At 46.3% G+C, this 15,008-nt stretch overlaps 1 protein-coding gene across 2 annotated transcripts in view; it reads right to left on the reverse strand.

Annotated features, from left to right (window-relative positions):
• NID2 (nidogen 2) overlaps positions 1–13,788 on the reverse strand; it is a 61,316-nt gene extending 47,528 nt beyond the window's left edge. Inside the window, exons 1-3 of one of the 2 annotated variants that reach the window (XM_046008642.1) lie at positions 13,450–13,764; positions 12,474–12,782; positions 1,962–2,194 (exon numbers count right to left, since the gene is read on the reverse strand). In XM_046008642.1, coding sequence (XP_045864598.1) covers positions 1,962–2,194; positions 12,474–12,782; positions 13,450–13,683 — 776 coding nt within the window. In that variant the 5' untranslated portion in view covers positions 13,684–13,764. Of the gene's footprint in view, positions 1–1,961; positions 2,195–12,473; positions 12,783–13,449 lie in introns of both variants that reach the window. The other variant, XM_046008641.1, reaches the window with a different exon arrangement.
• Between the last annotated feature and the right edge of the window lie 1,220 nt (positions 13,789–15,008).

Here is a 15,008-nt window from a genome sequence, read left to right on the forward strand (position 1 = left end):
TTTTGCAGAATGCTAAAGTCCTAGAAAGGCTATCAATACTGGCTATCACGTGAAGTAGTGATAGCGGGTAACGTGTGCTTTTATTTCACATTATTCAGCCTTGTTTGTGCTTTCTTTTTTATGTTAAGTTATATGAAGGAAAAATACCTCTGTCAGTCCCACGTCTTCTGTCCTCAACAAGCCCTCTGAGGTTTCTACGAAGCATGAAAGATACAAACGAGGGCGGGCACGGAGGGTCAATGGGAGCGCTGTGAGGATGCGCGCGCAGGCCAGTGCGTGCGTGCGTGCACGGGTGCACATGCGTGTGTGCGTCAGTGCCGTGGGGTCTTTATCACTGTGGTTGGGGAGCACAGCTGCCTTTTCCTACAGGCTGCTTGGCCCCCTGTACCGTAAGTACAATTGGCACTCATTCCAGTGCTCCAAAACCATTGATCCTTTCATCTGTTGACCCCTCCCAGCATGTGGGCTGCTAGTGTGCGTGGCCTGTGCCTCAGACATCTTTGTATTTCAAGTGCTGAGCCCACAGTGATCAACAGCGTCTGAGGTGTAGAGAATCTGGGGGCTCCAGAATGGGACGGGAAGGTGGAACCGGAGGAGAGAAAGCAAGGAGCTGTTTTCTCATGTCTGGACTAAAAGGCAGCCTGGACGGAGACGTAAAGATGCCCAAGGTGGGTCCTAAGACTGGGAAACGAGACCAGGCTTCCCGCAGAAAAGAAGTAGTTTGGGACTCCAGGCTTGTGCTTAAATTTTTGCCACTGAGTAACTTCCAGGTGACAGGCAACTTAACTTCCCTAAGCTCATTTGTCAAACTGAGAAAACAGCAGAACTTACCTCCTAGGATTCTTATGAATTTTAATTAAGGTAACTTCTGGAAAGTGTTTTACAGTGTTTGGCAAATAGTAAGCTCTCAATAAATGTCAGCTCTATGTAACCATATTTGGTGTTGGGGCCTGCTCCCTGGCAGCTGAGCAAAGCAGATGGCATGCAAAACTGTCAGGTCTTCCAGTGACCAGGAATAATGTAATGGAAGGGAGAAGCCATTAAGCGAGGCTAAGTAACTGATGTATTCTGCCTGGCTTCTAGACCAGGATTTGGGAAAGGAATAAAAGCAAAGATTTTTTTTCACAAGCCCTGAAATTAATATCAACTGGTGCTAACCCAGATATGGTGGCTCTGTGGACTGATGAACAGCAAAAGGGGCTTATTATTACGCTAGCAAAGTAAGCCTCTGATGGGTCTCAGGAATGTGCTGGCTACCTCATGGGAAACCGACCAGCATGGTTTGAGTTAATGAAGTCAATACAAAAACCCTGAGACCTCTAACTGCTACCCATGTGTCTGGTTTCCCCTTTTCCCCAAATTACACTATTCTTGATTTAGCTTTTAACATGTATCTGTCCAAAAGACTATAAATCACATCATCTCCTCCTTGTGAGATGATTAACCTGGAAAAATCTCACTCTGGGCAGTTATGTTACTGGACATTTTTTTTTTTTTTTAAGATTTATTTATTTGACAGAGAGAAATCACAAGAGAGGCAGGCAGAGAGAGAGGAAGGGAAGCAGGCTCTCCGCTGAGCAGAGAGCCCGATGTGGGACTCGATCCCAGGACCCCGAGATCATGACCTGAGCTGAAGGCAGCGGCTTAACCCACTGAGCCACCCAGGCGCCCCTGTTACTGGACATTTTTATGTGGCTCCAAGAGCAATGTTTTTCATAGCAAGCCTCAGTGGCTGTGCAAACACATACACACTGTTTGGTTTCCAGTATCTATACCCAATAGGGCAGGAAGAATAAAGGGTCTTTTATATTTTGGTGAATTTGCTCCTCCCAGGGTCTAATCTAGTGTCTGGTTTTGACCTGATGCCTCCCTTAAAAGCCACCGAGATATTATTCAATGGTCTTACGGCCACTCGAGTTTGGGTAGCTCTGAAGGGTCATGACAGGGAAAGGCTTACTTACTGGTAGAGATTTTTCACAGACTGTTCAGTGCTGGTCAGGCTGAAATAGGGTCCCTCTCTCTTCAGGTCATCGACCTCCCCTCGGCAGAAGCCCACCCGGGCAGGAAGCTCAAGCTGGACGTTGTAAGACTCTTTGGGGCGAGTTCCAAAGAACTGAAGGCCATTGGCAGGGTAAAGAAAGAGGGCGTAGGTATCAGACTCATCAGATGCCAAAACTGCCTGGAAAGTGTTCAGCTATGAAAAACAAAAAATAGGAAACATTCTTAATAAAACAAACAAGAAAAGAAAAACAAAACAGAATGCAGGCAAAGTACCATAAAGTACAAGGGTCTTCCCCCTTCTTAGGATTCCTCCAAATTGCTTTTTTTTTTTTTTTTAAGATTTTATTTATTTGACAGACAGAGATAACAAGTAGGCAGAGAGGCAGGCATAGAAAGAGGAAGGGAAGCAGGCTCCCCACTGAGCAGAGAGCCCGACATGGGACTTGATCCAAGGACCCTGGGATCATGACCTGAGCGGATGGCAGAGGCTTTAACCCACTGCGCCACCCAGGCACCCCCAACTTGCTTTTATACATTATATTCTTTTCAGTTTCTTCTCCAAGTTGTCATAATCCTCTTTTATCATTTAGGTTAATACTTAAAAGATGCATAGGTAAGAACCATAGGTTACAGGGGCGCCTGGGTGGCTCAGCGGGTTAAAGCCTCTGCCTTCGGCTCAGGTCGTGATCCCAGGGTTCTGGGATCGAGCCCCGCATCGGGCTCTCTGCTTGGCTGGGAGCCTGCTTCCTCCTCTCTCTCTCTCTGCCTGCCTCTCTGCCTACTTGTAATCCCTGTCTGTCAAATAAATAAATCTTTAAAAAAAAAAAAAAAAAGAACCATAGGTTACAGAAATAATGTTTTTAAGGTTTCAAATTTCTCTCATCCAAACCTCTTTAAGAGCGAAGAGTCAGTACTAAAATTAACCTGTATATACCCACCACCGCTGCCCTAGTTTACTACACTGGGCCTCATGTGGCTCATTCGTTCATTCATTCATTCACCTTTTTACTGAACCCCTATTATGGGCAGGCACAGTGTTAGCCATTGGTTGATCAAAAGGCCTCCTCACTATTTGCACGGCCTCTCTCTCTTTTCTCTTGCATCTGCCTTTTCACACCAGCACCTGAGTTACTGACCCTCCTTTCACAGACCAGGAAACAAGACATGTGGGATCCCAGATCTGCCTACGGTCAGGTTGCTAGTACGCGGCGGCAGGCTAGCCGGCTCCAGAGTCCTTGCCCAGCACTGCTAGGCCACCCCAGCTACTCCTTAGCATCCCATTCAGGTAGTTTATAACTGCCCCAGACGCTTTCCCCAGGTTTAGATCCCTTGCATCCTCATCAGACTATGTCGCATTCCTGCTCTATACCGTGTACTTTAATGCTTCTGTATTTTTGCTCATGTTTCCCTGAGCTGGGCAACCCTCCTAACCTTCTAATGCGGCCCTTCTGAGGTTTTCTGTGATTCCCTGTAGATTTACTTCTATTCTCTAACCATCTATAACACCTGGTGTTTCTTTTTTTTTTTTTTTAAAGATTTTATTTATTTATTTGACAGAGAGAAATCACAACTAGGCAGAGAGGCAGGCAGAGAGAGAGAGAGAGAGAGAGAGAGGGAAGCAGGCTCCCTGCTGAGCAGAGAGCCCGATGCGGGACTCGATCCCAGGACCCTGAGATCATGACCTGAGCCGAAGGCAGCGGCTTAACCCACTGAGCCACCCAGGCGCCCAACACCTGGTGTTTCTTGTTACCATTCTGGTTAGCTGTTTGGAAACTCCACTAATTAATAATTCACTTGCACCTTAATTCAGCCAAGTGCCTACTAAGCTAGACATTATGCTTGGTGCTGAAGGAAAAGGGAGCAAAGGAAGGGAGACTCTGCCTGGGGCAGTCTCACACTTAGACAGGAACAGCCATGGCTGGAATTCAGGAGAGTTACTGGAGAAGATAGTAGAGGCCAGAGGAAGGTGTGTGAGACGTCAGGCTTGGGCTGGGGAGGCGTCACAGAGGCGGCCTGTGAACATTCATAAACACAGGAGGAGCCAAAGCAGGCCAGAGTGGGAGACCAGGAGTCTGAATTAGCTGCAAACTGAGCACCCAGGCTCTTGTAAAATCATTCCTTGAAGTTCAATTTACTCTTGTATTTTAGCCAGCCACTTTTGCCTTTACTTACCTAATGCTATCTCCACCCACACCTTCACATGATCTGTTAGTGGTAACTTCTTGTCTTTAAAAGGTATTCTATTTAGGACTCTGAGAACTCTTCTCTCTCTTGCTAAGTCCCCCTCTTTTTTTAATTTTTAAAAAAATTTTAAGTCCCCCTCTTTTTACAATTTGGTAGGGAACTGGAAGGTATTTATAAATGCCACTACTTCCTAAATAATGTGACTCGTAGAAACGTTATTTACTGGTAAAGGTTATTTTTTCTCCATTTTGCTAGGCAGACAAAAGTAGGCTCAGAGAAGAACATCACATCTTACTAAATAAAATAGCAAACAACAGGAGGGTATCCTGCATTTTGTTCTGTCTTGGGTCCTTCCCCATATGGTGCTCAGAATCTTCCAATGTTTTCTATTCCTTTCAATGTCCAATTGCAAAGTATAGTTTTGACACTTTGCTGATATACAAACCAATTCAGGTGTTTAAATGCTTTTCAAGAAAAAAAGCAGTATACAACCTTTTTTTTTTTTGTTCTCTAACATAGACACACTTGCCTTATTTTGCTTTCTTTTTTTCTTTTTTTAAAGACTCTCTACACCCAGCGTGTAGAGTAATCTCTACTCTACACCCAACATGGGACTCAAACTTACAACCTTGAGATCAAAAATATCGTGCTCTACTGGCTAAGCCAGCCAGGCACCCCTACTTACTTTCTTTAAGCTCACACACTTAAAGATGGCAGAGGTGGGGGGCTGGTATGTTTGTTATTTTTGCAGTTGTTGATTGTTTCATCGGCAAAGCTTGACTGTTCCAGAAACAAAAGGCAAAGGATGCTTTCTAGAATTTCTCAAAGCTGGGAAACCATAACTTCTGCCAAATGTAAACAAAGCCTGTTCTGCGTCATGTCCATACCTAATATAGACCACCTCATTGATTAACGTTGATTCCCTAACCTCAGAGTACTCCTTTGGTCAGAATCAACAAAGTTCAGCTAGGGAAAGGATAGTACTTGAAGAAAGAGAAAGGACCTGTTGTAACAAGCTAAGCTTTCAAAGCTCCTGGCATTGATTACTTAAAACAAATGTAAGATAGGAAGAATTCTGGTTCTAAGTTTAGAGAAATTCTGTTAAGATAAGGAAGCGGGGGGGAGGGGGGTCCCACAGATTGTGAGGGAACTGAAGAGGATGGGGGAGGAGGGGAGGGAGAAAATAAACAGAACTTTGAAAGGGAGGGTCTGGCTTTTACTGTGGAATCTGGGACTTTAGCACTTTATTCATTCTGTCAGTCAGTCAGTAAATCCATTTTGATGAAAATTTATTCAGTGCCTTTTATATGCCATCCCTGAGCCAAGCACTTACACAGGTGGCAAGCCTTTATTTAATTTACTTGTATCCACTGAAATAGGCAAAAAAGAAGATTTTAGATAGAATTTATGATCCCAAAGTACAGGCCAAAAGAGTTTGGCTGTTTAAAAACCACCCACACACCAAATGATCACTGTTAAAGTTCTCTCTCTTGGCTCTACAAAATTCTACATCTAACTGCTAAAGAGCACACTTCACAAAGTCCTGAAGTACTCCTCCTCCCAGAGCACTCCTCGACTAGCTTCCAGACAGGAAAGGTCTTCACATTCCTGGAGACAAGAGCGCCTTTGCAAGAACCACACATACTCTGTCTCTGAAGATAAACCCTCAGATGGGCTGCCAAACCCCACAAAAGGGTCACTGGTTCCCAACTTCCTCAGGATCAGAGAGAGGAGAGAGGGGCCTCCATGGAAAGAAGAACAGGACAGAGGATCAGGGCCAGTGGCTGCCTGGCTTCAGGGTTTCTGCCATCCTGTTATCCCAAAGAGAGAAAAGCCAGAGTTGTTAGCAGAAACAGGCTGGCTCTGACTCTCCCTTTCAGGTATGGGACATCAACAAGCAATGTTGACTTGACACATGGCAGAGCCAGGCTGATGGATACAAAACATACCCCTCTAGAAGCTTCTAAATTTGCAATTCATTTAATTAATCGTAGCCATCTGGCGAAGCAACAGAACAGTATCAGCCTTGTCCCAAACAGGTTGGCCTATAGTGGCTTACAAAAGTTACAATGAAAATGAAGAAGTAGGGTGACTCCTATAGGAGTTCTCTTTCCTGTCTTCCTTGGGTTCATGTGCTCTCCACAGTGGTGGCATCACTGACTTCTGGTCTCCAGGGTTTAGGGTGAGCACTAACCTCCACTCCTTAATATACTTCTCCATCTCCCAGCACCTGTAGGACACTGTCACAGGCATGTGTTCCTCTCATTCATCTGTATGCCCTAAATCCTATAGATCCTGCCCAAAATCCAAAGATCTATGCTCTAGTCTCTAATGTGACATCCTTCCTGATACTTGGGCTTTAGCAAAACTTAAGCATTTCATTAACCAATTTCCAAATAACGTCTCTATGTAGTACATCTTCAGAGCTCTATTTTAGCCTCAGGTTAAATGTTTTCAGATAGACTCCATACCTCCCCTATTCTGGACTTGAGCTCCAGAAATCCAAAAGTCACAACAAAGTCCTTTTACCTCTCATTCTCTCTGTGGGTTCACCCCCCTCCATCAACAACAATCATCCTTTGAAACAAGCCAACACACTTTAGTCCCCACATTGAGGCCTCTGATGGACAACCTTCCGCTCATATCGTGTGACTGTTTCCACGACTCCCCTCATCCCTGTCTCCTGCCTCAGCTCTCTCAGCCCGCTCCCAGGACAAGGCCTTGCCCAGAACAGTTTCTCCTGCTGCCTCATTCTCAGGACCCATTCTTTCAGCTCTTTCGGCTAAACTTAAATTCCAGGTCAACAAAACATCCCCCATATCACACAGATTTGTGTGGCCCAGTTCTCTACAACTGTCTGTCAAACAACAACTAAACAATTCTTCCCCTCCCCTCAAAACCACAGCTGAAGTAAACACTAGTCCTCTTTATGTCTCTGTCAACAAGTTCTTTGAAGATCAGTACCATGACTTCTTTGCCCCCTAAGGTACCTATGACACTTGAGGACTCTCAGATTAACTGAACTGATAAACACTATTCGTTCCTTTTTTTTTTTTTTTTTAAAGAGCCAGTGCACGGCCCCCCCTCCCTTGCCTGGACAAGCCAGGGGGAGGGAGAGAATCTTAAGCACTTAAGCAGGCTCCACACCCAAGGCGCCCAACAGGGCAGATCTCATAACCCTGAGAGCAGGAACTGAGCCGAAATCAAGAGTCGGACACCAACTCAGCCACTGAGGCGCCCCATATTTCTTCACTCTTGTTAATCTGTGGTTACACCTTGCCATTCCCTGCAACATCAGATAAAACACCCGGTGAGGGGCACCTGGGTGGCTGCGTGGTTTAAGCCGCTGCCTTCGGCTCAGGTCATGATCTCAGGGTCCTGGGATCGAGCCCCGCATCAGGCTCTCTGCTCAGTGAGGAGCCTGTTTCTCCCTCTCTCTCTGCCTGCCTCTCTGCCTACTTGTGATCTCTCTCTCTGTCAAATAAATAAATAAATAAATAAATAAATAAAAACACCCGGTGATACCCACCATGAACATCCATGGAGAGAAAGGGCAACAAGTGAAATAGTTTTAAATGGTTTAACGCTGCCATTCTTCTGATATGGTCAAGTTTCCAGTAACTTTGCAATGTAGGGTGAGTGTGTCAAGGTTTAAGAAAGCCACATAGAACTCACACAGCCCTCAGGCAAGGCAGATTACTGTTTGCCAAAATCTATCTCTGAAGAACTATTAAAATAAGAACTCAAATCACAGGGCTCTTTCAAGTATTCAGAAGAACCTTCAATGTGGGTAATTGAAAAAACATCCTCTCTCTAAACAGAACCCTTATCTCCTTTCAAAACGAAACAAATTCTGAAGCCAACTCAGCATATGGCAATGTCTGAAGAAGGATTTTAACTAGAAAAGGAAAAGAGATGGAATCTACAAATCTTTCTGTACTTCTCACCCAAAAGAGAAGTTGCAGTTCCAAAAACCTAGTATTTAAAGAGTCCTTATGCAAAGGCCTTATATCATAGGGTCCTTACAAGGTAGAGAAATTTAAAAAACCAGAATCTGCTCCTATCAAGCCAACATAGAGGAGCACAGATTGGCTGAGCATCCACACCCACTAGGTCTAAAAGAATAGAATGACTACTTTAAAATGTCACCCTAACTTAAAAATGCCACCATAGTTAATTCTGATAACAATCCTGTAAGGTAGGCATTGCTTCCCCATTTTGCAGGTTAGGAAATAAGAATGAGGCTGTCATTGCTTCCAAAGTCTCCAGATAGCCTTTCATAATGCACATCTTTCAAAATGTTTTTATATTGTCATGGTCTTCACAACCACCCTGAAAGTTGGGTGAGAGAGCGGTATTTCCATGTTACACATGAAATTGAAACAATAATTGACAAAGTCATCTTGTCTATAATTTTTGGTTTCAAATAAGCTGTGGGAAAAAAATGGAATCTTACAGCTCTAGTGTGATTTCACCATCTCAGCACTTCTGTGCAACTCTTCATCTCCAATTCATCTCACTCAACTCAACTTCATCATTATTCTGTTGAAAAAGTGAGACAGATGCAGCTGAATTCTCTTCAAAGCATTGGAATACTAATTTGGAAGTAATAAAGTATCAGCAGCATCCTTGGCAGCCAGTTTCATTGTAAGTTCATTCTTCCTTTGAATGAAATATGATTCCAAGTACTCTTCTGGTACTAAGAGCAAATCAAGCTTTATTTATTGCAAGTCTTTGGGAAAAGCACAATTATTGTGTCCACCTACATCACTTGAGTCAAGGAAATGAATCTTGCATGAAAAATCTGGGTTAAAGGTGCTTGGGTGTCTCAGTTGGTTAAGTGACTGACTTTGGCTCAGGTCGTGATCCTGGAGTTCCAGGATCGAATCCTGCATTGGGTTCCCTGCTCAGCAGAAGTCTGCTTCTCCCTCTGACCCTCCTCTCTGTCATGCTCTGTCTCTCACTCTCTCTCTCAAGTAAATAAATCTTTTTTTTTTTTTTTTTAATCTGGGTTAAAAGCAATAAAAAACAAAAAACCTGAGGCATCTGCCTGGCTCAGATGGTAGAGCATGTGACTCTTGACCTTGGGGTTGTGAGTTCAAGCCCCACATTGGGTGTATAGATTACTTAAAAATAAAGGCAATTAAAAAAAGTAAGAATCAAGAAATGTGTACTCTAGGGGCGCCTGGGTGGCTCAGTGGGTTAAGCCTCTGCCTTTGGCTCAGGTCATCATCTCAGGGTCCTGGGATCGAGCCTCACATCGGGCTCTCTGCTCAGTGGGGAGCCTGCTTCCTCCTCTCTCTCTGCCTGCCTCTCTGCCTACTTGTGATCTCTGTCACATAAACAAAATCTTAAAAAAAAATGTGTACTCTAAACATGGCTTTGCCTCACTAAGAGCAGAATTCTCAACAATTGCATTGTCTTCTGTTTGCCATTATCTGTGAAATGCAAACAATAATCTTTGTTGTACTTATAGGATTGTTGTAGGAAGTCAGTATGATAAAATAATTGTTTTAAGAATTAACTAGATAGCTTGAATAAACAACATATAAAATAATTGTCTTAGTAGTCTTTTCTTTGAGCCCTTACCTTCTCAATAAAGACAAAAAGAACTCTGGTGGGGTAGGGGTGGAGGGGATTCAATCCCTTGCTTAAAATCCTTCAAAACCTACCCACTGTCAAAGAAACAATTCCACACTCCCATCAGAGCATGCTCTGTCCCTACCCCATGGCTTTTTCATCCTCGTGTCCCACCACCCTTTTTATTCAGTAACAATGCACCACACGTAAGGCCCAAAACACATTATACTTTACAGCACATGGGTGATCCATCACATGCTGTTTCTTCTGAGACTGGTCCACTATGCTCAACTCAGATTCAAAACTACTTCCTCATTAAAACTTTCCCAGATTGGGTCCCCAAAGTTAGTCTTTTTTTTTTTTTTTAACATATAATGTATTATTTGTTTCAGGGGTACAGGTCTGTGATTCATCAGTCTTACACAATTCAGAGCACTCCCCATAGCACATACCCTCCCCAGTGTCCAAGATACTGCTACACTTAACATGATCAACATCCCCACTAAACTACGAGTTCCTTGGGAGCAAAGAGTATTTCCTTTCACTGTGTCTATACCAGTTCTGAACTATAGTAAGTGTGCAAAAACAGTTTACTGGATGAATAAATCTTAATTACATTTAAATATAAATTGCTTATAACACACACTTATATGCATATGCCACATATATGTTTACCAAAAAAAAAAGGTGGCAGAAAAAATAAAGTATTAGCAGTGGTAACCTCTGGTTAGTGGAGTTACAAATAGATGTTTATAATTTTATTTTTTTATATTTTATGTTTATATTTTCTTATTTTCTACGTTTTTTATTATTAGGTATGTTATATTTAATTTTATTTTTTAAGATTTATTTTAGAGAGGGAGCGCACAAGTGGGGGGAGGGGCAAAGGGAGAGAGAGCGAGAGAGAGCGAGAGAGAGAGAGAGAGAGAGAGAGGGGGGGGGGGTGGGGAGAGAAAAGGAGGAAGCAGACTCCCTGCTCAGCAGGGAGCCTGAAGACAGGCTTGACCTCAGGACCCTGAGATCATGACCTCAGGTGAAATCAAGAATTGGTTGCTCAACCACTAAGCTACCCAGGTGCCCCTCTAATTTTAAATAAGTGTTTTAAACTTATATACAAAATGACTGAATGAGTGAATATGAATGAAGGCAACATAATGATGAGGAGCCTTATCTTACTCATTTTCTCCAGCCCTCCACCTAGCCCAATGCCCTGCACAAAGGAAGTGCCCAATATATTTGTTCGAATTGACTGTATTCTGTTGAATTGAATAACTGAAATGTCAAACTCACATCTGTAAAAAAAAATAAATAAATAAATAAAAAATAAACAAAACTAAATGTAGTCTGACAAAAAATGAATGTCAAAAAAAAATCACAAATTGAAGTATCTTGTATTTCTAGATCTTCTTAGAATAGCCTTTTAGGGATATTTTTCTTACAGAACTCAAAACAGGAATGGCCACCATCTTGAACTACTCAGTGAGAGCGGGCAAGCTGCATAATCTTTCAGGGAGGATATGTGCCATCTTCCTATAGCTAAGAAATACTATGATGAGTTAAAATAGAGATAAACTGTAAGAGTTTCAGCCCTTCAAGTATGACATTTTAGATTCAGATCTAATTTCACAGGAGGAAGCCCTTACCTATTCCAGGAATGAGGCAGTTCACCATTTGCCAAGCCACCCTGGTCCCACCTGACATCCATTGGAGTACTTTCAATGTTGCTGCCCAGAGGCACCTTGGTGGCTCAGTGGATTAAAGCCTCTGCCTTCGCTCAGGTCATGATCCCAGGACCCTGGAATAGAGTCCTGCCTAAAGACTGGGAGCTTGGATTGTTTTACTTTCTCAGGTAGACTGTAAAAGAAAGGAGGACAGTCCCCTGTAAACCAGGGAGCATGTAACCTGATGTCTGTAGGGCAATTTGGCAAAAGCTATCAAGAACTGGATCCTCTCTGGCCCACAAGTTCCACTTCCTGGAATATTAAGTAAGGACATGTGGAAAAATTAACTTAAAAAAGCACTTCACAAAATTATAATGATGAAAAATTGGAAATAACCTTAATGATCACTGGACATATGGTAAATTCACTGCGTGGAATATTATGCAGATATTATAAATGTTGTTGTAGAAACATTTAGTGACAATGAAACATACAATTTACTATTGAGTGGAAAAAATAGTTTACAAAACAATATGTGCAGTGCGAACCCATTAGTGTTAATAGACAGTGGCAGATAAATACAGACATTAATAGGAAGAAAAAACTTCTGGAAGATATAAATGAAAATGTTTAACTGATTATCTTTGAGCAGTAGGAAAATGAGTGGTTGTTCTTTTTTAAATTGCCTGTATTTGCTCATGTTTTTCCTTCAACGAACATATAATTAGAAATAATTCTTATATACTTAGAGGTGATTCTAAAAAAAACAACCCAACAGTGAACTGCCTTGTGTTCTGAGAGCCTTCCACATCTGCACTGGGGCCCTCATACCCTTACTAGAAGTAGCCACCTCTCAGATCCTTAGACACGCCTGGAGAAAACAGCCTTCACTTCCAAGTCACTTCAGCCCTGGTGCCACCAAGGGATACATCAGGTTCAGCACGACAGCGACTCAGAAGAAATTCCAAGCCAGTTACTGGGTTCCAGCCCCGAATTCAAAACCATCCCTCCCCTGGCCTCGGCGGCCAAGCATCCCCGGTCAGTTACCTCTCCTGAGGGCGGCACCCGGCTGCTGGCCTCCTCGTAGGCGCCCACCTGCTCCCAGGTGGCCAAGAAGGCGTGGGTGGGGGTGAAGTGCGCCGCGGTGCGCGGGAAGCCTGAGCGCACATAGCGGGCGGCCAGGCCCAGCACCGCCAGGGACGTGTCCTCACGGTACAGGACTTGGCCCCGGCCCCGACTCGTGTCAATGTCTGCCAGGAAGGGGGCAATGGCCGGAAAGTCAGTGGGGAAATCGTCGTCCACGTACTGGGTCTCCCTAGGGAAGTCCTGAGTGGAGATGATACCGTTGGTGCCCACCTGTGGGAGGAGATGGACAAAAGGTGATGGTCGCGTACGAGCCAGGAGGCCCTCGGGCGGCCACAAGTCCAAATGTGCGCGCGCCCACCCTGGCTACGCACGGAGGGAAGGGAACCGCCGGGGAGGCTTGAAGCTGCCCCTTCCCTATCCGCTGGGAACGGGACTCCTGATTCAGGGTGACCAGCGCAACTTCGGCCCGCCTGCGCCCGCCACTTCTACCCCACAGCTTGGTGCGATGGGTCCAGCGCCCTAAAACTCCTGGTTCACACTTATCTTCTCACGTCCCTTGGTGAAGGGAGAAAACCTTCGGGCACGAGGAGGGAACGCACCAGCTCTGCAGCGGCACACAGCCTGCTCGCGGTCTTTACTGGAAACCCCACTGGCCGCCCCAGCATCCCCACCTCCTTTTCTGCCTGGGACGCTTATGTAGCTGCGAATCTGGGTCTGACTTCTTGCTCTTCCGCTCAAGGTAAAGAAAAGCAAGTCAGATAGCAGCATCGCTGCAGAGCCAGGTCCCCACCCCAGGGGCGCTCGGGGACAGCCCGGCGTGCGGACTATTTCTTCCGCTCGGAAGGCAGAGGGTCGGTGAGATCCACACTACAGTGACCCGTGGGAACAATCTGCGAGAACTCTGCCGGCTCCCTCACCAAGCGGGGCCTGAACTTACATAGAGGTAGCTGAACTGCGCTTCGTAGAAGCGCAGGGGACTCGCCAGCTTCACTGGGCTTGAGCTTTCGTCGTCGCCTTCCTGCAGGAGCTGGTCCCCCCGCGACTGACCGTAGGGGAAGAGTTCCTCTGGGTGCAGCGCCCCGGCCCGGGACAGCAGCAGCAGCAGCAGCAGCAGTGGCGGCGGCGGCAGCGATGGCAGCGCCAGTCGCCGGGCGGCCCGGTCCCCCTGCATGCTGGCTCGGCCCCTGGGCTGCCCGGCGGCGGAGCGCTTCCCGGCCCGGCCCGCCAGCCCACTAGCTGCGCTGCGCCAGCCTCCAACCTGGATCCCCTCGGGTGCGCCGCCGGGCGGGGACTCCCGGCCCTCCCAACGCGCTGACTGGCTGCGGCGCTCGGCCGGGGACCAATCACCGGCTCGGGGAAAGTTCGACAGCCACCGCCACATCTGGTTCTTGTTAGTTTTCTAAGGCAGCGGTCGCGGGAGCGGCGGGGCTGGGGAGGTAGAAGCCTCCGGCCAAGGCTGCCCGGAGTGCTGCTCCGCCTCCGCAAACCGCGAGCGGCCGGGCTTGCTCCCGCCCTCCGGCCGGGACTGCTCTGCGGGGCCCGCGAGCCCCTCCCCCGAGACCAAATGGCCCGCCAAGTCCGAGGGCAGCGGCGCTGCAGGAGAGGACCTCAGCGCCAAGGGGGAACCCCGCAGCGGCGTGTGCAGCTGCTGGCTAGCGTGACGCGCCCCGCCAGGCTGGCAGGGCGAGGGTGTGGTGGTGGGGTCCTGAGCGCCCCTCGCACTCGAAGCATTGTTGCAGCCGCAGCTCCCTCGCTCCACCCAGGGACCGCCTGCCAAGAAGCGCGCTTTTGTATGAAGCCGGAATGATGGGGAGTGGGGGGAGTCTAATTCCTAAGTTCCGACCCCCTTCCTAAGGCTACAGCCTGGAAAGACTGGGCTACCCTCCGAAATGCCCACCAGTCTGGGTCTGGGTCAAGAGAGTGCTTTGCTTTGTACCTTTCCCAGGGAAAACCGGACCTGGAAAGACCATGAAATACTCCTGCGTGTGATGGGCTCCATGTGGAGCATGGAATGAAGAATCCCATTTGGGCACCAAGCGGAAATGGGTGAGGCGCCAGGGTGGGGGTACCTTGCAGGCAGGGAGCTGCCCTTGCAGTGGGCAAGGGGTTGGTAACTTGAGCCGCTCCCTGGGACTGGAAACCAGCTGCTAGATGTGGGGGAACCCCATCCACCACAAACAACCGCTCTGTGAAGCATCAGGAGCCAGACGAGATTTTATTACCACTTTTATTATCAAGAGCTTGAAATTTCCCAGATAGTCTGTTTTCTCTCTCTAGCCCCCATGGGGTCCTTGGAAGCAAAGGTATTTAAAAAGACGGAAAAAAAAGCAAACCCTTGGAAACGCCTTAAGCGATGTTCAAAAGACAAATTTCTTTTTGTGGGTGTTTATTCCAGTTATACAAATCCTTCTGGGCCCACAGGCCAAGCCCTGAAAACTTTGAAGATATCAAACAGTGAGAGTCCCAGTATCAGCACAAAGTGGAAAACTGGCCCAA

Source organism: Meles meles, chromosome 6 (assembly GCF_922984935.1).
Source record: "Meles meles chromosome 6, mMelMel3.1 paternal haplotype, whole genome shotgun sequence".
Lineage (NCBI taxonomy): Eukaryota > Metazoa > Chordata > Mammalia > Carnivora > Mustelidae > Meles > Meles meles.